Source organism: Pseudorasbora parva, chromosome 6 (genome assembly GCF_024679245.1).
Source record: "Pseudorasbora parva isolate DD20220531a chromosome 6, ASM2467924v1, whole genome shotgun sequence".
Taxonomy (NCBI): domain Eukaryota; kingdom Metazoa; phylum Chordata; class Actinopteri; order Cypriniformes; family Gobionidae; genus Pseudorasbora; species Pseudorasbora parva.
Window position 1 is genome coordinate 213882 of NC_090177.1, and position 20411 is coordinate 234292.

Consider the following 20411-nt stretch of genomic DNA (forward strand, 5'->3'; position numbering starts at 1 on the left):
TTGTCAGTGAGATCGGCCGATAGCGATTTTTTGTCAGCGAGATCGGCGACCGATGGCGTATTTTTGTCAGCGAGATCGGCCGAGAGCGATTTTTTGTCAGTGAGATCGGCCGATAGCGATTTTTTGTCAGTGAGATCGGCCGATAGCGTTTTTTGTCAGCGAGATCGGCCGATAGCGATTTTTTGTCAGTAAGATCGGCCGATAGCGATTTTTTGTCAGCGAGATCGGCCGATAGCGATTTTTTGTCAGTGAGATCGGCCGATAGTGATTTTTTGTCAGCGAGATCGGCCGATAGCGATTTTTTGTCAGTGAGATCGGCCGAGAGCGATTTTTTGTCAGCGAGATCGGCGATTTTTTGTCAGCGAGATCGGCCGATAGCGATTTTTTGTCAGCGAGATCGGCCGATAGCGATTTTTTGTCAGCGAGATCGGCCGATAGCGATTTTTTGTCAGCGAGATCGGCGACCGATGGCGTATTTTTGTCAGCGAGATCGGCCGAGAGCGATTTTTTGTCAGTGAGATCGGCCGATAGCGATTTTTTGTCAGCGAGATCGGCCGATAGCGATTTTTTGTCAGCGAGATCGGCCGAGAGCGATTTTTTTGTCAGCGAGATCGGCCGATAGAGATTTTTTGTCAGCGAGATCGGCCGATAGCGATTTTTTGTCAGCGAGATCGGCCGATAGCGATTTTTTGTCAGCGAGATCGGCCGATAGCGATTTTTTGTCAGCGAGATCGGCCGATAGCGATTTTTTGTCAGCGAGATCGGCGATTTTTTGTCAGCGAGATCGGCCGATAGCGATTTTTTGTCAGCGAGATCGGCCGATAGCGATTTTTTGTCAGTGAGATCGGCCGATAGTGATTTTTTGTCAGCGAGATCGGCCGATAGCGATTTTTTGTCAGTGAGATCGGCCGATAGTGATTTTTTGTCAGCGAGATCGGCCGATAGCGATTTTTTGTCAGCGAGATCGGCGACCGATGGCGTATTTTTGTCAGCGAGATCGGCCGAGAGCGATTTTTTGTCAGCGAGATCGGCCGAGAGCGATTTTTTTGTCAGTGAGATCGGCCGATAGAGATTTTTTGTCAGCGAGATCGGCCGATAGTGATTTTTTGTCAGCGAGATCGGCCGAGAGCGATTTTTTGTCAGCGAGAGATCGGCCGAGAGCGATTTTTTGTCAGCGAGAGATCGGCCGATAGCGATTTTTTGTCAGCGAGATCGGCGATTTTTTGTCAGCGAGATCGGCCGATAGCGATTTTTTGTCAGCGAGATCGGCCGATAGCGATTTTTTGTCAGCGAGATCGGCGATTTTTTGTCAGCGAGATCGGCCGATAGCGATTTTTTGTCAGCGAGATCGGCCGATAGCGTTTTTTTGTCAGCGAGTTTGGCCGATAGCGATTTTTTGTCAGCGAGATCGGCCGATAGCGATTTTTTGTCAGCGAGATCGGCCGATAGCGATTTTTTGTCAGCGAGATCGGCCGATAGCGATTTTTTGTCAGCGAGATCGGCCGATAGCGATTTTTTGTCAGCGAAATCGGCCGATAGCGATTTTTTGTCAGTGAGATCGGCCGATAGCGATTTTTTGTCAGTGAGATCGGCCGATAGCGATTTTTTGTCAGCGAGATCGGCCAAGAGCAATTTTTTGTCAGTGAGATCGGCCGATAGCGATTTTTTGTCAGCGAGATCGGCCGATAGCGATTTTTTGTCAGCGAGATCGGCGATTTTTTGTCAGCGAGATCAGCCGATAGCGATTTTTTGTCAGCGAGATCGGCCGATAGCGATTTTTTGTCAGCGAGATCGGCCGATAGCGATTTTTTGTCAGCGAGATCGGCCGATAGCGATTTTTTGTCAGCGAGATCGGCCGATAGCGTTTTTTTGTCAGCGAGATCGGCCGATAGCGATTTTTTGTCAGCGAGATCGGCGGCCGATGGCGATTTTTTGTCAGCGAGATCGGTGGCCGATGGCGATTTTTTGTCAGCGAGATCGGCCGATAGCGATTTTTTGTCAGCGAGATCGGCCGATAGCGATTTTTTGTCAGCGAGATCGGCCGAGAGCGATTTTTTGTCAGCGAGATCGGCTGATAGCGATTTTTTGTCAGCGAGATCGGCCGATAGCGATTTTTTGTCAGCGAGATCGGCCGATAGCGATTTATTGTCAGTGAGATCGGCCGATAGCGATTTTTTGTCAGCGAGATCGGCTGATAGCGATTTTTTGTCAGCGAGATCGGCCGATAGCGATTTTTTGTCAGCGAGATCGGCCGATAGCGATTTATTGTCAGTGAGATCGGCCGATAGCGATTTTTTGTCAGCGAGATCGGCTGATAGCGATTTTTTGTCAGCGAGATCGGCTGATAGCGATTTTTTGTCAGCGAGATCGGCTGATAGCGATTTTTTGTCAGCGAGATCGGCCGATAGCGATTTATTGTCAGTGAGATCGGCCGATAGCGATAGCGTAAGTATTACAATAGGATCTTCTCTCACTTAACTCTCAAAAATAAGTGATTTGTGCCAGGGAAGAATAATTGAAAATCAGTTGCTTTATGAAAAACACACTATAAATCTTTTGTCTTGTCTTAAAAGTTAAAAAGATCCTATGAATGAACAAAACTGAAGTGTACAATACTCCTCCAAATAATAGTTCAGCCATTGGGTAATAAATCCTGCTGGCTAGGGATGTCATGGTACCAAAACACCAGCAGTCGGTACCCGGGTTCTTCATTTACTGTTTGATCAGCAGCCAAAGTGGCTTGTACCTTTCTAAAGTTAACAGCCAATCCGAATCTCCACTAGCCACATTTTTTCCGGCGAATGTTTAAGTTTATCTTGATCCTTATATTTTGTGAGTACAGTCTATGAAAAAACCCCGAGCCGGATTGGTGCTTGCCTCGCGGAGTTATTCCAGTTAAAGTCCAGAGCCCCCCCTCAGCTAAACGGCAGCTCTGGGTCATAGACGTAACGGCTGTCTAGAGCCGCTTAACAGACACAACATGCAATTAAAATGTCCGTCCAACATGAACAGGTCCCTCACACGATAATGAGATGCGTTCAGCCACTTAGCCATTGTTTAAATTCACCTGTGTTAGCCTGCTGTGTCTCGCGCTGAAGTCCCATGGGAACGCAGCGGTAGCCGGAAAAACAGTCCAGTGGGGAAGAGCGTTGTGTGTGTGAAGAGGCTCTGCTCAGCGGCTCGACGGTCCTCAGTATCGAACGTGTCAGAGAAACAGTTCTCGATTCTGTAACGTTACTGCTGATCCTGAGGAGAGGGCCGCTGCTGGTTCAGTTACTCGCTCATGCTCAGTATCAGCGGCTCGTGAGCTCATCAGATCTCTCAGCAAAACAGGACTCAGTTCAGTGAACGGCTGGAGTTACTACATATTCTTCAAGACATTAGTTCATTTATATTAGGAGGGACTGCCACTCATGTCAGAAAGTGAGTAACTAAAGTAACGTGTGTGGTCAGCGCTGATTTGAGACGCGAACCATTTAGAGCGATTCAGTCCGGCTAAGTGGCTAAACGCATCTCGTTTAGATCATTTTGCCTGTTTTAAAGGGGCGGTGAAACACTCAGTGTCAGTCAATCTTGAGTACCTATAGAGTAGTATTGCATCTTTCATATCTCCGAAAAGTCTTTAGTTTTATCATATTTATAAAAGAAATATGGGCTGTACCGAGTCTTTCCGGAAAAAACTGAGCGCCTGGAGGCGTATCGTGTGGGCGGAGCTAAAGAATGACGAGCGTATCGTGTGGGCGGAGCTAAAGAATGAAAACCCAAAGCCGTCCTCAAGCATGGAGAAGCCCATGGCTATCGATCTCAGCTAATAGCTATGACCCAGAATCAGATCCGGAGGCAGAAATAAACTGAACAGGAGAAGCAGCAGCAGCAGGACGTCCGTCTCTGTGGTATGGACTGTATTTAGTGGCCTGTCAACATTTGTGTGTGTTTACTTGCCGTTTATGAGGACATGATTCGGTTTATGGACTATTGTATGCGACTAAACCTTAGCAGTAGCAAGCAGAACGGTTTTGCAGTCCGTTAGCGCATTTGAATGACGAAGCGCGCGATCGTGTCATTTACTGATGTTTACTCACGCGACGATAGCCGACAGCACAGACATCTGAAGCAGTTTAACTCACCGGCTGCTTCCACAGCAGGACCGAACCTTTATCGCTGGGGCCGCTCCATCAGAAACACACTTCTTTGGTATGATTTGGTGAAGTCCTGACAGCAGTGACCGTGGAGATCCACTTTGAGACGCGACTGAAGCGATGTTGTGAAGCTTCCCATCATTTCTGCGTTCAGATCGGGTCAGATGCAGCGCTGCCTTCCCAGAATGCTGTGCTGAAGCGCTGAAGTCGCTCGACGTCACCCATAGGAATAAAGTGGAGCGCGGCGCGACAGAAGTGTTCACGGACGACTGGATCTGCAGCTGAGAGTGTGTATGGGCGTGCGTTTCCTCTCTCCCTCTAGTCACGCGTGCGCACCCTACCGGGAGAAGAGCCCGTACGGCCCATACAAGGACCTTCCGCTCTATTAACGTCAAGCCGACCCATACTCGAAAAAAACTCTCCGAAACTTGTGAGAAACCGGAAGGAGTATTTTTGACACAGAAATACTCCATCAAACGTCCAACATTAGTTTCTGAAACTTTGTCTATGTTTAGGATGGGAATCCAAGTCTTTAACAGTGGAAAGCTCAGTGTGCAGAAAACAGCATTTCACCGCCGCTTTAAGCAATAACTCTTCATTTTCCCCCAGAAAACAAGCAAAAATATCTCATGTCACTTTACTGATCTAGTAAATGAATCTTGATTTAAGAATATTTATATATTTGGACTGGAAATAAGAAAAAAAAATACTAACATCCTACACGTTGATGCCCTGGGGGTCAGCAGATAAACATCAGGCTTATTTATGGGGGAACTATCCCTTTAACGAATGAATGACTCTCTCTATTTTCTGCTGAATTTGAACCACTCATTATTATTCGTTTTCAAAATGTGATTTGCTCTCCACAAGAGACATCAGTGTTTATATCCCAAATATAAGCTTTATCCCACACCTCTGCCTCAGGAGATCAGCCGCCCGCGTCACACTCATGACCTCGCTCAGGGTTCCTCCGGGGTCAAAGGCCATGGCTTCCAGGGTCACGCACACCGGAGTCTCGGTCAGCTCAAGGTAACCTGCGGCAGGTGCATTCTGGGGGATGTAGTTCCATGTGGGAAACAGCATCAGCCTCCCCAACCAGAGGCAAGACGACCTTAGCATCTGGACCGCAAACAGAACAGGGTTCATGTTTACCAAACATTTCCATGACTTCTCCACGGCTTTTAGACAAATATTCATGACCTAAGCTTCCATGAGAGCTCTGTGTATACATGCCGTATAAGAAAAATCCATGTTCAAATGTCAAATCACAGCATATCTTTAACTAATTAATTAACCACAAGCTATGTGGTTTAAAACAAAATACAATAGATGGTTAGAAAAAAAAATCATCAAAGGGTCAGAAATTGCATGTTCCATTAAGGGGCTTTTTAGATGTTTGGAATAGAAACAAGACAATAATACTGAGTAAGAAGAGCATGTTTTGCAGTGTTGGCCATCACGCTCGCCAGAAACGCGTGATTGGCTGAAACGCTCAACGCTGCAAAAGGAAATCTGACGGAACGCCGCAGTCAAAGCAACTAAATATGTTCACAAAGTTTGTTTAACCAATATTATCACTTAAACATATCTTCTATTACATACATATTTTGAAATAAATTTCCATTACTTTTCAAAACTTTCTGGTTTATTTGTTTTTCCAAAACTATTCCAGGCCTGGAAACTGCTATTTTAAAATCCCATGACTTTTCCAGGTTTTCATGAGCGTACGAACGATAGACCGTTAAAAAAATATGGCCGACTCGACATCAACTGTTTCCGCTTGCCAGAGTTGAAGCTTTCAGGCGGCCTGCACGGCGCTGACATCTCGGGACCGAGTCTGCGCAGGAGAGAGCAGGAAGTAGAGCAGGAAGTACAGTCGCGATATCTAAAGCCCGCCCACACTCACAGATGCAGAGCAATTCATTATGTTGGTGTGAAATAAACAGTTATGGAAATGTAGAAATTAAAGCTAAAGCTCCAATTTGCTCCCAAATATCCCGAAAAAAGTCTGTTAGTGCCTCAGTGACGACATCACTCAGAGAAGACCAGCTGTCAATCATGACGTCACACACCCCGTTTTTAAAGCATTAGATAACTAACTAAAACTAAACTTATTTTAAAAATGAAGACTTGAAATGAAATCATCGTGATGATAACTGCCTTCAGTGACGTAAAGTAACTTTGGGGAATAAATATGTGAGGTGTAATTTGATTGTTTAGTTTGCCTCGCGCCCGTTAGAAAACACAGAGGGGCGGCTATACTGGGACCGGCCACCGGGGGGCGATGGAGGCGCGAAAGCTTCAGTTTCTGAGAGGGGGACTGCAGGCTTGGTACGAACCCTGACAGAAACATCCTGGACGTTACTCTGTGGTGTCACATGACCCTCCAATGCTCACACACACACTCACCGCACACGACACACTCCCTCCAGCGTCTCTCACGCGCCACAGCCCGTCATTCGTCCCTGAGGCCCGTCCGTCACACAGGAAGCCAATCAGAAGCAGGTGTTCTCGCGGCAGTGCTTTGTGTTCGGGCAGCATTAGCTCCGCCCCCCTGGCTCTTTCCTTATAGTGGGCGGAGCTCCAGCTGAGGCTGCTGCAGCAGGCGGATCTCTGCTCGCGCGTCAGCTCCGACACGGACACCAGCCTGCCAGGAAAACACATTAGGGATGGCCATACCACTTTTTGTTTTCGATATGATACCGATACTTTCAAGGACAGTATCATCGATATCGATAACGATACTTTCAAGGACAGTATCATCGATACTGATACTTTCAAGGACAGTATCATCGATATCGATAACGATACTTTCAAGTTACTTTAGATATCAATACCAATATTTCAAGGGCAGTATCAACGATATCGATAACGATACTTTCAAGGACAGTATCATCGATATCGATACCGATACTTTCAAGTTACTTTAGATATCAATACCAATATTTCAAGGGCAGTATCATTGATATCGATAACGATACTTTCAAGATACTTTAGATATCAATACCAATATTTCAAGGGCAGTATCATTGATATCGATAACGATACTTTCAAGTTACTTTAGATATCAATACCGATATTTCAAGGACAGTGTCATCAATATCGATAGCAACACTTTCGAGTTCATTTTATATATCTTTAGATAGTAGCGGAATCCTTCAAAGTATCAGTATTGATATCTAAAGTAACTCAAAAATATCGTTATCGATATCGGTGATACTGTCCTTGAAAGTATCGGTATTGATTTCTAAAGTAACTCGAAAGTATAGGTTATCGGGGATAATGTCCTTGAAATATCGGTATTGATACCTAATGTAACGTGAAAGTAGCGGAATCATTTTAAGTATCGGTAATACTGCCTTTGAAAATATCGGTATCTATATTGATGATACTGCCATTGAAAGTATCGGTATCTATATTGATGATACTGCCATTGAAAGTATCGGTATCGATGATGCGGTCCTTGAAAGTATCTTTCTATATTTTCAAGGGCAGTATCACCGATATCGATACCGATACTTTTAAACTCAATTTTTTAATTATTAGATATATTCACTTATTTAAAGGACAACTTCGGTGAGAAATGACCCTAGGGGTAATTAACAGATGGTCAGCGAGTAGATCGTTCTCTGGGATGCGTTATAATGAAAAATCGAATGTAAAGAGTTTTATCTCTAAACACAGATTAGCTTATAACGCTCGTCTATGGGGCATGGAATAAGTGCAATTAAACCGCTAGTTAATACCACTAACAAGGCTCAACATATCCTCACACTAACACGGCAGCATAATGAGGGTCCCTACATGCAAACCGCAGCATTGAGAACTTTGTTAGAGTACAAACAGTTTAATAAGAGGATACTTTATAAAGACAGAACACTACGCGATCACAGACGGCAGCCATCTTGGAGAACAGTCTCGACTCGTCGAGCCACGAGAGCTCTGCTAAGAGATGAACTGTGACTTGGAATCTCATATGGTCCGTTGTTTCCGGAAGAAAACACTGAACACAACAGAGAAAATAAATAAATAAATAAATAAATGTCCATGTTATTACATTTCACAAACTTAATTCCTATCGACCAGCTCACTTAGAACAGCGCTCGTAGATCGATTTGTTGAGACTGTTTTCCAAGATGGCGCCTGTCCGTGAACGCGCAAGGCACTGTCTTTATAAAGTGTCTTCTTATTAAACTGTCTGTACTCTTACAATGTTCTCAATGCTGCGGTCTGCCTGTAGGGACCCTCATCATGCTGCCGTGTTAGTGTGAGGCTATTTTGAGCCGTGTTAGTGGTATTAACTAGCGGTTTAATTGCACCACTCTGTGCCCCATAGACGAGCGTTATAAACTAATCTGTGTTTAGAGATTAAACTCTTTACATTCGATTTTCATTAAAACAGCATCCCAGAGAACGATCTACTCGGTAACCATCTGTTAATCACCCCTAGGGTCATTTCTCACCGGAGCTGCCCTTTAAATGACTAAGAGTAAAATGCTTTTAACATTAAATGTAAAGAGTGTAATTGCACTCCGTATGCTACAATTTCTATTTGTTTATTGTGAAATAACGCAAACATATGTTTTTCTGTCTTCTGATTAGCATTATTCTGGGCTGAGTGTTCAAAAGCATCAATGGTTTCTTATTATATATATTTTTTAAACGCAGCTCTGTTTCAATACAGTGGCATCAGTGAGCGAGCTCTTTGATCGATTGGTTCTGTCTTGCAGCATTTAACTACAGTCATTCAGCAACATTGGTTATTCATTTTTTTATGCATAAAATAATATTTAAAAAACAAAAATCTTAGTACACTGCAAAAAATGCTCTTCTTATTTAATAATTTTTTTCTTGTTTACAGTCCAAATATCTAAATATTCTTAAATTAAACGTGCAGTATGCAACTTTTGGCCACTAGGGGTCACTCATTCAAAATAATAACAACAGACGTACTTTAATGACGTCGGGAAAGTGCGTGTGCTCATGGGAGTTGTTGTCATTATTGCCAGTCAACCAGCGAATCTGGCATCTCCAGCAGAAAACATGTTCACTGACAAGGTAATTGATTGTTATATTACATCTCTATTATTGTTAAGTTTAGTTACGGCTTTTCACTTTATGTAATGTCAATCTAATGAAATAGCAGCAAGCTACCGTTACTTAACAAACTTATCAGTAACGTTAGCTAATGTGCGAGACAGAATGTTGTGCGGGCGGTCGCTATGTCAACATACCTATAAGTTGGTAGGCTATGTTGACATATTAACCGCGCATCATAATTTGAGTTACTCAAATTATAGATATGTTGACATGGCATCCGCGATTGTCGAACATTCTGTATATCAACTGTTCAATAGGGAAATAAATTTCAATTTAGTTTATCATTACCAACATAAAACAGTAAATGAGAGAACCAGCACCAGCAATACGTTGTTCATTGGAACACGCGCTGTGTCGCTCCCCACGTTCATCAATCATTCTAATAAACATTTATTTTGGAACTCAGAGATATATGAATAAGTAGATCATTATTAAATCAATATTATATGTAGCTAGTATTAACATATGATAAAAGTGACGGTCACCTTATATTAATTGACCAAGATAGTGGCATATTACCTAATGAAGCTAACGTTACTTTCTCCAGCTACATATAAAACCAATAATAGCTAGTCCATCTGCGTTTTACACATGACATCATCGTGTCACCAAATATACGGATAGAAATATACTATCAGTTTTAAAAAGTCTCAGTTTCAGTCTCCAAAAACACAGAATCCGCCTGTTTGAAAAGCCGATGCAATACAAAATGTATACGTATTCAGCTAAACGCGTCTCAATGTGGTCAAGATCGCTATGCAATATGCAAACATACAGCATGTTATGATTATATGATTATTATGTTAGCTGAATGGTTACTTAAATGACCTGTTTATTAAAACGCAAGCGAGATCAGCATCTCTCTGCAGTCCGAGCTTGTCACGAAGATTTCGCCATCTTTCAAAGGCTTCTCCAAGGTTTACACGTCTCTTGCTTCTTCTACTGTCCCAAAATCTTCTCGGGTCATTTTTTTTCACCCGTACGTTTGCGCTTTGTTGAGCTGGCAAAGAGTAGTCATGATCCATTATCATACAGACTTTTTTATACGGGGGTTCCCCTTATACTGTCTGTGATCCTCTTTGAGTTTGGCGGTTCCGCCGAGTTCCGCAGGAAGCAAGACGCAAACGTGGATATGACGTGAAAGACTGGCGACATAACGGAAATAAAGACACGGTCCGTGTCTTCGAATTAAAATATTAATTTCTCTGGATTTAGAAGTTAATTGGAACTGTCGGGATAATGTAAACACACAACTTTAAAAAATATATAACATAGATATAGTGATCTTTTATATTTTTAATGCTGAAACATTACATATTGTGCCTTTAAGATGCATTTACTAAATAATTAAAATTAAATAAGATCATTTTTCTTGTTTTCTGCGGGAAAATATCTAAATGAAGAGAGTTTTTGCTTAAAACAGGCAAATGATCTGCCAATGGGGTGAGAAAAATAATCTGATTTCTGATTGGGACGGAAACAAGAAACAAGATTTCAATCAGAAATAAGATTATTTACCTCACCCCATTGGCAGATCATTTTGCCTGTTTTAAGCAAAAACTTGACAACGAAAAATCTTATCTAGTAATTTTTATCTATTTTTAGTAACTTTATCTAGTAAAACAAGACACAATTACTGAATAAGAAAAGCATTTTTTGCAGTGTATCAATATTTTTATTTGAGCATTGACACTTTCGATGTTCACATTAGTATCGATGTATTGATACTAGGGATGCTCATATTGACCGTTTAACTGTTAAAGGGTTAGTTCACCCAAAAATGAAGATTATTTCATTAATTACTCTCCCTCATGTGGTTGGACACCCGTCAGACCTTCGTTCATCTTCAGAACACAGATGAAGATATTTTAGTGTAAAGCTGAGAAAGGCTTCAGATAGGCCTCCATTGGCCTTCAGTCCATTCCCACTGACCCACTCTCAAGACCCATAAAGGCACTGAAGACTTCGTTACACAGCCCATCTCACTACAGCGGCTCTACAATCATTTTACAATGCGACGAAAATAGTTATTGTGTGCACAAAAATCAAAATAACGATATAATCCACCAAATTATTGACGTGAACTCGACGCATGCGCGAGAATTTGACGCAGCTCCGCCGTTCGAATCATAGCGAACACACGACCCGGAAGAGGAGGAGCGCCGCTATCGCCTGAGTTCACGTCCGAGACCGACATGGAAGACAATATCTTGGCAGATAAAGTCATTATTTAGATTTTTTTTGCACACAAAAACTGTTTTCGTCGCATTGTAAAATGATTGTAGAGCCGCTGTAGTGAGATGGGCTTTGTAACGAAGTCTTTACTGCCTTTATGGGTCTTGAGAGAGGGTCAGTGGGAATGGACTGAATGCCAATGGAGGCCTATCTCAGCCATCAGCTTTCATCAAAAATATCTTAATTTGTGTTCTGAAGATGAACGAAGGTGTTACAGGTGTCCAACGACATGAGGGTGAGTGATTAATGAAATAATCTTCATTTTTGGGTGAACTAACGCTTTAAACGATAGTAAGACAGAGACATATTTCGCAAAATGAAGCAATGGGAAAGAAGCCTACTGTGTGGGACTATTTCGACAGAAAGGGTGACGAAGTATACTTAATGTACGAAGTGTACAAAATAAGCTATGCGGTATTACAATCCAGCAGTAGTACAAGATCCTGACTGGTGGAGAACAGCAAACGGAAAGCTCTTCCCGAGGCTGGCCGCTCTAGCGAGGCGTCTCTATATTCCCCCCGCAGTGCCATCTGAAGCCTTAATGTGTAATGCTTTTCATAGTGTGGTTTTGGTCACGTTTACTAAAGTAAACATTCGCACGTATGTTCTTCTCGCCGCTAAATTACGGCACATGCTTTCAATGCAAAATGCTGAACAGTTAGTACATGCGTTCATGAGCTCAAGGCTAGATTATTGTAATGCTCTACTGGGTGGTTGCCCTGCTCGCTTAATAAACAAACTCCAGCTAGTCCAAACCGCAGCAGCTCGAGTTCTTACTAGAACCAGGAAGTATGATCATATTAGTCCAGTTCTGTCAACACTGCACTGGCTCCCTATTAAACATCGCAGACATTTTAAAATCCTGCTTATTACTCAAAGCACTAAATAGTTTAGCTCCCGGTACTTAAGCGAGCTCTTAACGCATTATACCCCATCACGTCTACTGCGGTCTCTAAACTCTGGCCAGTTGATCATACCTAGAATATCTAAATCAACTGCAGGCGGTCGATCATTTTCCTATTTAGCTCCTAAACTCTGGAATAGTCTTCCTAGCATTGTTCGGGAAGCAGACACACTCTGTCAGTTTAAATCTAGACTAAAAACACATCTCTTTACTATGGCACACACACAGAACATTTTTAACTTTCATTATTCAGATCAATTGACTGATTGTTAGGCTGCATTAACTAGGTCAGCCGGAACCGGGAACACTTCCCATAACACCTGATGTACTCGTTACATCATAAAAAGAGTGGCATCTACGTAGGGCTGGGCGATATGGAGCAAAAAATATATCTCGATATACGATATATATCTCGATATCTTTACAGGAAAAACAACCCCCTAAAAACTACAGCAAAAACAAATATGCCAAATACCACAAAAACTTTTTTTTTTTAAATTGAAGTGCAAAGAGGTAGTCAAGTGCTTTTGCGACATTTAAAAAAAAAAAAAAACTCCCTGATTACATAAATAATAATAATTTAACTGTAAAAGAAAATAAATAATATTGCCTTCTTTTCATTTATTTCATGCTTTCAAAAGATGAATCAAAGACTCCCTTTTTTACAGTTAAAGTAAAAAGTAAGCATTTTGCAGAAAGATGGGGGCATGACTGAGATATAAATAAACTGATTTTGTCATAACACCATTTCCTGTTAAATTTGTATCAAAATTCAAACAGTGATGTTTGTCATGAGTTTGACAAAATTCAAACTCATCATGCAGATCATGTAGGCTACACATGAGCTGAATTTCACTTCTTTTCCAGTTACAGAACGAAATATGAACATCAGAAGGTAGGCTATATGATAATATGATACAGTACAACTTACAGAAGAGCACCGTGTGTCTCAGGACACCCGGGATGAAGCGTTTTTCCCTCTTGGTTAAAACGTGAATAGACCTATTCATCATAATCCCGTGATAAAGCTGACAAAATAATAATAGTAATGATATTGCAATACTTTTTAAATGTTTTCAAATGATATGCGATCATTTTGACATTTTAACCGAAAACTATGCGATCAGTTAGACACAAATCATAAACTGGCATGATTGCGACCGCGTCTCGCACCAGTAGTGTCAATCACCTGACTGTGGGTGAAACGTGCGATTTGAACTATGATGAACATTAATATTTCTTTATGAATTTTAGCAAGCAGTTGTGTTAGAAGGAAAACATGGTCTCTAAACTGAGTCCTGAACAACGTGCGCGCTTGTCAACATGATAACTAATCCTCACCTGGTTGAGGAAGCAGCCGTGTTCAATGAGACGACACGCGAGGGGAGGGGGAACAAAGCAAGAGGCGGGAGGCGCGCGAGGCTCCGCGAGCACAACACAGAGAAGTGGCGGAATCAGAATTTAATATAAACAATATATCGATATATACGATATGTCCAAATCCATATCGAGCTGAAAAAATATCTCGATATATTTTAAATATCGAGATATCGCCCACCCCTACATCTACGCTAATGTTGTCTCTCTGTTTATCCCGAGGTTTATCCCGGATCTGGGCCCTGTCCGGATCGGATGGTGGACCTGCCTGGACATGACCAGCTCATCCTGGAGTGTCTGCTGAGCCGTGTCAAATGGTGTCTCCTCCGAATTTGCCTCACTGGCACGACATGCTCAAAACCCGTCTTCGGCGCAATAATTCCGATCTTTCATGTATTCATACTCTTGTGTAATCGACGCCCCATCCTAAATAAATCTGTCTCTTCCGTGATACCCTGAAAATTTTGAATAATCCGATCTAATATGATTTCCGACCTGTAAGGTTGCCAGAATAATAATCTTACACGGTGTGTTAATAGGCCAGAGGAGAACTGGCACCCCGACTGAGTCTGGTTTCTCCCAAGGTTTATTTTTCTCCATCACGCCCCGATGGAGTTTTGGTTCCTTGCCACTGTCGCCTTTGGCTTGGCTTGCTCAGTTGGGGACACTAAAAATATGATTAAAGTTATTCAACTTATTATACAAATAAAATATATGAATTAGGTCTTATTTAATTCTATAAACTATAATACTGATCTGCCAACATTGTCGCTATATGATAAATTAAAATAAGCTGATAACATCACTGTTTTCTCCAGTACGACTGTACAGCCAAATCTAATTTTGTCGCAATATTATCCTGTTTGACACTGTGAAGCTGCTTTGACACAATCGTGATTGTAAAAGCGCTATATAAATAAAGTTGATTGATTGATTGATTGATTGATGAAGCGTGCAGTCAGCGGATCCGCCGAGCCTCGCGCTGCGGAGCGGAGACAGACGAAAGTAAAGAATTAAGGGTTTTTTTCCGCGGGTCTAACTGTCAACAGGCTGCTCCAGTCAGACTAACACATCACTGAGACACGTTACTTTTCAACAATTAGCCAGTCACGGTGTGGGTTAGGGGAGGCCTGCTATTTTTATTTGACGGGGGAAAAAACTAATCCGGTTGTTCAAAGCTTCATACAGATTCAGTGTATTTTCGTTTTGTCATCTCAATTTGGTAATTATTTTTGTGAAAATATTTAGTATAGGCCTATTTATTTTATGCTTCATTTAAATGATTTTATTGTTTTTCTGTCAGAAACGCTGCAGGTGTGTGATAATGTGATAATGTGTGAATCTAGGTTCTGTTGTTGACCTGTTCTGCATATTCTGCGGTTTGCATAGTAAAATAAACACGTGAAAAAGGTATTTTTAACGGTTCCCAGACACTCGCAAATTGTATTTTTATGTAATGGCAATTCAATATTATAATCTTATCAGTTAACGGTTAATAATCGATTAATGAGCATCGGTTGTCGGTCGGGAAAATGAACCGAAATGAGCATCCCTAATTGATACGCACATCCCTAAAACACACTTTAGCATGCATCATAAGTGGAGATGAATCCAGAGGGACGTCACACACACACACACACACCTGTAGCTGACCGGCAGACTGTCGGACCCGATGGCTTTCTGGACCTTAGACACCACGGCCAGAGACAGACGGACCACAGACAGACCCAGAGACGAGTCGATGAGCGGATGGAGCCGCTGCCTCACTGCCTCAAAGAGCTCAGACAGCCAGAGCTGCTCCTGAAACACACACACACACACACGTCATCACTGGAGCACGTTACTTAGAGGGTCACTTGACTAGACACACACACACCTTATGTACAGTGGGTAAGGAAAGTATTCAGACCCCCTTAAATTCTTCACTATTTTTTTATATTGCAGTCATTTGCTAAAATCTTTTTAAGTTCATTTGTTCCTCATTAGTGTACACACAGCAGCCCAAATTGACAGAAAAACAGAATTGTTGACATTTTTGCAGATTTATTAAAAAAGAAAACCCGAACTATCTCATGGTCCTCAGTGTTCAGAGCCTCTGCTCAGTGTTTAGCAGATCCCTCTTTTGATCAGATACAGCCGTGAGTCTTTTGGGAAAGATGGAAGTTTTCCACCGCTGGATTTGGGGATCCTCTGCCATTCCTCCTGCAGATCCTCTCCAGTTCTGTCAGGTTGGATGGTAAATGTTGGTGGACGGCCATTTTCAGCTCTCTCCAGAGATGCTCAATTGGGTTTAAGTCAGGGCTCTGGCTGGGCCAATCAAGAACAGTCACAGAGTTGTTGTGAAGCCGCTCCTCCGTTATTTTAGCTGTGCTTTGGGTCATTGTCTTGATGGAAGGAGAACCTTTGGCCCAGTCTGAGGTTCTGAGCGCTCTGGAGAAGGCTTTCATCCAGGATATCCCTGTTCTTGGCCACATTCATCTTTCTCTCGATTGCAACCAGTCGTCCTGTCCCTGCAGCTGAAAAACACCCCACAGCATTATGCTGCCACCACCACGCTTCACTGATGGGACTGTATTGGACAGGTGATATTTTTCTCCACACATACCGTTTAGAATTAAGGCCAGAAAGTTCTATCTTGGTCTCATCAGACAGATAATCTTATTCCTCTCCATCTTGGAGTCCTTCAGGTGTTTTTCAGCAAACGTTCATGTGTCTCGCTCTGAGGAGAGGCTTCCGTCGGCCACTCTGCCATAAAGCCCCGACTGGTGAAGGGCTGCAGTGATGGTTGACTTTCTCCATCTCTGCATCTCTGGAGCTCAGCCTCAGTGATCTTTGGGTTCTTCTTTACCTCTCTCACCAAGGCTCTTCTCCCCGATAGCTCAGTTTGGCCGGACGGCCAGCTCTAGGAAGGGTTCTGGTCGTCCCAAACGTCTTCCATTGAAGGATTATGGAGGCCAGTGTGCTCTTAGGAGCCTTAAGTGCAGCTGAAATGTTTTTGTAACCTTGGCCAGATCTCTGCCTTGCCACACTTCTGTCTCTGAGCTCCTCAGGCAGTTCCTTTGACCTCCTGATCCTCATTTGCTCTGACCTGCGCTGTGAGCTGTAAGGTCTGATATAGACAGGTGTGTGGCTTTCCTAATCAAGTCCAGTCAGTATAATCAAACACAGCTGGACTCAAATGAAGGTGTAGAACCATCTCAAGGATGATCAGAAGAAATGGACAGCACCTGAGTTAAATATATAAGCATCACAGCAAAGGGTCTGAATACTGAGGGCTGTGGGATATTTCAGTTTTTCATAAATCTGCAAAAATGTCAACAATTCTGTGTTTTTCTGTCAATATGGGGTGCTGTGTGTACATTAATGAGAAAAAAAATAGCTTGAACTTTGGGACACTAACATTATGATCAGAGTTATTCAAGTAAATATACAAATAACATTAATGAATGAGGTCTTATTTAATTCTATAAACTATAATACTGATCTGCCAGCATTGTCTCTCTGTGATAAATTAAAATAAGCTGATAACATCACTGTTTACTCCAGAACGACTGTACAGCCAAATCTAATTCTGCTGCAGTATTGTCCTGTTTAACACTGAAGCTGCTCTGACACAATCGCCGCTGGAGAAGAGCGATATAGACGGTTTCAACGGCAGCAACATGAACAAACGCTACTGCGCAAGCGCGCTTTTGTGGCCCAGACTTAACTTCCGGGAGACATCAATAACACGAGAGGATGCGTTATCTTTCTTATGCGTTAGCCTCTTTAATTGTGCACCATTATCTTAATGTATATCTTTTTGTTGTTTCAGCATGTTTATTATAATCTCCCATTTCTGTCCTCAATATAGAGTAGGGAAACGCCCCACTTTAAGGGTAGGTCACCCCGAACTGAAAATCCTGTCATTAATCCTGTCACCGTCACGCTGATCCCGACCCGTAAGTATCTTAAACTGTGTTCCGACAATGAACGAAGGTCTTACGGGTTAGGAACGACATGAGGGCGAGTAATAATGACAGAATTAACATGTTTGTGTGAACTAACCCCTTAAGGACCATATGCCGTTTTCTGTACAGTAGCCTTTATAAATGCGTGCGCGCTCGCCTTTCAAATATGCAATGCGTCGGAATAACACGTTTCTTTGTTTCATAATATAAGATTAATGTTGGGAAACTTAAACTTGTAGATTGGGTACCTTATTGAGATTGATTGTATGTGAATGCATCACAAAAATCCCGTGCTGGGCACTGCAGTTAACAGAGGATAAAGCCAAAGTTTACACTCCGTAAAGGCCTTTTACATACCTAATCAAATATTTCACGGCAAACATAAATTCGATCCGTTATCCAGATGGCGACCGCTTGACGTGAACAGATGTAAACGTGTCCTGATAGACTGAAGAGCCGATCTGCATGATAGGATCACGGCGATCACATGTGGAAACACAGGCAGAATAAGTTCCCTCTACAGTAGATTAGTTCTGATAACAAGCAAATAAATAACACATCACATTAGACATACAGTCTAAGTTACATTAGACGCCGAGCTCATACGCAGTCAGTTTGGACATTTAGTAAGCACAAGGCTTTCTGCTGAGTCTCACACACTGTGTTTCCGCTGGTGTCATGTGCTCTCTGCTTGATTTTTAATATTTATATCAAGTTAACCAAGAATAGTACGTCAAAATGTATTTCTACTGAGTAGTGCGCCATACTATCCACTAGCCAGACCGATAAACAGACCGGAAGTTAACTTCGGGCCCGGCGCGTAACCGTAGCACCGCACGTGCGTTCGCTGAAACCGTCTATAAATAAAGCTGATTGATTGGTTAAATGAATAAAGCTGATTGATTGGTTAAATGATTTTAGCAAATGGCTGCAATATGACAAAGAGTGAAAAATGTAAGGGGATCTGAATACTTCCGCACCCAGTTCTTATGGAAGCCCATTTCAGCCAGATAAGTGGAAAAATCATGCTTTGGTAAACTATAATTATGATAGTAAAAAGTCAAAATAATAACAAAATTAATAATAACAAAAATACGAGCTTTTATCTGATAATTATGTATTATGTCGTAATTTTAACCGTACATGTCTGTCAAAAATATTACTTAAAAAGTCAAGATTAGCATATCATTATGACTAAGTATATCATAAAGTCGAAAGTATGACTTTCTATCTGATAATTGTCTTTTTTTTGTCATTTGTCATACATGTCAAAACTATGGCTTAAAAAGTCAAGATTATGACTTATATCAAGATTATGATAAATAAAGTCGTAATGATATGCTAAAGTCAAAAATATGACTTTCTATCTGATAATTATGTATTTTTATGTCATAATTTCAACCATGCGTGTCAAAATTATCTCTTAAGAAATCGAGATTATGATATCCTAAAGTCGAAAATATGACTTTGATAATTATTATTTTTGTCATAATTCTGACCATACATGCCACAAATATAACTTAAAAAGTCGAGATTATTATTTAATAATCATAATAAATGATAACAAAAGTCAAAAAATATGACTTTATATAAACCTTTTGTCTTTTTACGTCATAATTTCAACCATACGTGTCAAAAATATTACTTAAAAAGTCCAGATCATGATATATTAAGTTATAATATCATAATAAAGTCGAAATTATGACTTTCTATTTGATGATTATGTATTTTTTTTGTTATAATTTCGACCATACATCCCAAAAATTTTACTTTTTTTTATTACAGTTAACAAGTTTTATGCCATAATTTCAACTCTTCGTCTTATAACATCTTATGTCATGATCTTAAATGATAACATTATTATGATTTGGGGGGAAACACATAATAAAATACAAAAACATAAGCAAACAGCCGCCAGAGTGCGAGTAAACCGAGTAAATGTACCGCTCTGCTGTGGTGTTTAAAGTGCTTCAGAAACTCCTCCATCCTTCCGCTGACACTGCCACATGAAAATAATAATAATAATAATAATAAAGTTAAATCATAAGAGCGAGAATATTAATATTAACGACACTTTGGTTTGAGTGAGATGCGCGGGTCCGCTCTTCTTCTTCTGTGAGCGCGCGTGAGGCCACGCGCATCAGGGGCGCCTCCACGCGCAGCGGAGAACAATCACACTCACACACACACACACACACACTAGTGGTTTATTTTAGGGATTTTTGTTATGATTAAAATGTTGCTAGGTGGTATCAATTATAAAACTGATATTTTTGTTCGGCTGGGTGGTTAATTTGTCTGTGGTGTGACAAAAATCAGAATATATTGAACTTTTCAGGGACTTTAAGCACTAGCCGCTACAAGAAAACAAAACATAAAATCACCTCAAGCCTTTATATACAATAGTTTTCATAGTTTTGACTTCTATTGTGATTATTATGTATTTTTATGTCATAATTTCAACCATAAATGCCGAAATAATGGCATAAGAAATCGACATAATGATATGCTAACATCGAAAAATCAAGATTATGATATCCTAAATTATAATACCATAATAAAAGTCGCAAATATGACTTTTTATTGTGATAATTTTGTATTTTTCTTATAATTTCAACCATTCATGCAAAAAATATGACTTAAAAGGTCAAGATTATGATATCCTAAGTTATTATAACATAAAAGTCGCAAATATGACTTTCTATT

The 20411-nt window shown here is 41.2% G+C and overlaps 1 protein-coding gene across 4 annotated transcripts in view; it reads right to left on the reverse strand.

The window, feature by feature from the left end:
• Positions 1 to 20189, reverse strand: part of ctc1 (CTS telomere maintenance complex component 1) — a 65882-nt gene extending 45693 nt beyond the window's left edge. The window contains exons 1-4 of one of the 4 annotated variants that reach the window (XR_010905276.1): positions 19650 to 20189; positions 15398 to 15555; positions 6549 to 6786; positions 5053 to 5258 (exon numbers count right to left, since the gene is read on the reverse strand). Coding sequence is in view for 3 of the 4 variants with exons in the window: in XM_067445305.1 (XP_067301406.1) it covers positions 5053 to 5258; positions 6549 to 6786; positions 15398 to 15555; positions 19650 to 19691 (644 nt within the window). In the remaining variant the exon portion in view is untranslated. Of the gene's footprint in view, positions 1 to 5052; positions 5259 to 6548; positions 6787 to 15397; positions 15556 to 18062; positions 18237 to 19649 lie in introns of those variants that run through there. The other 3 variants (XM_067445305.1, XM_067445304.1, XM_067445306.1) reach the window with 3 other exon arrangements.
• Between the last annotated feature and the right edge of the window lie 222 nt (positions 20190 to 20411).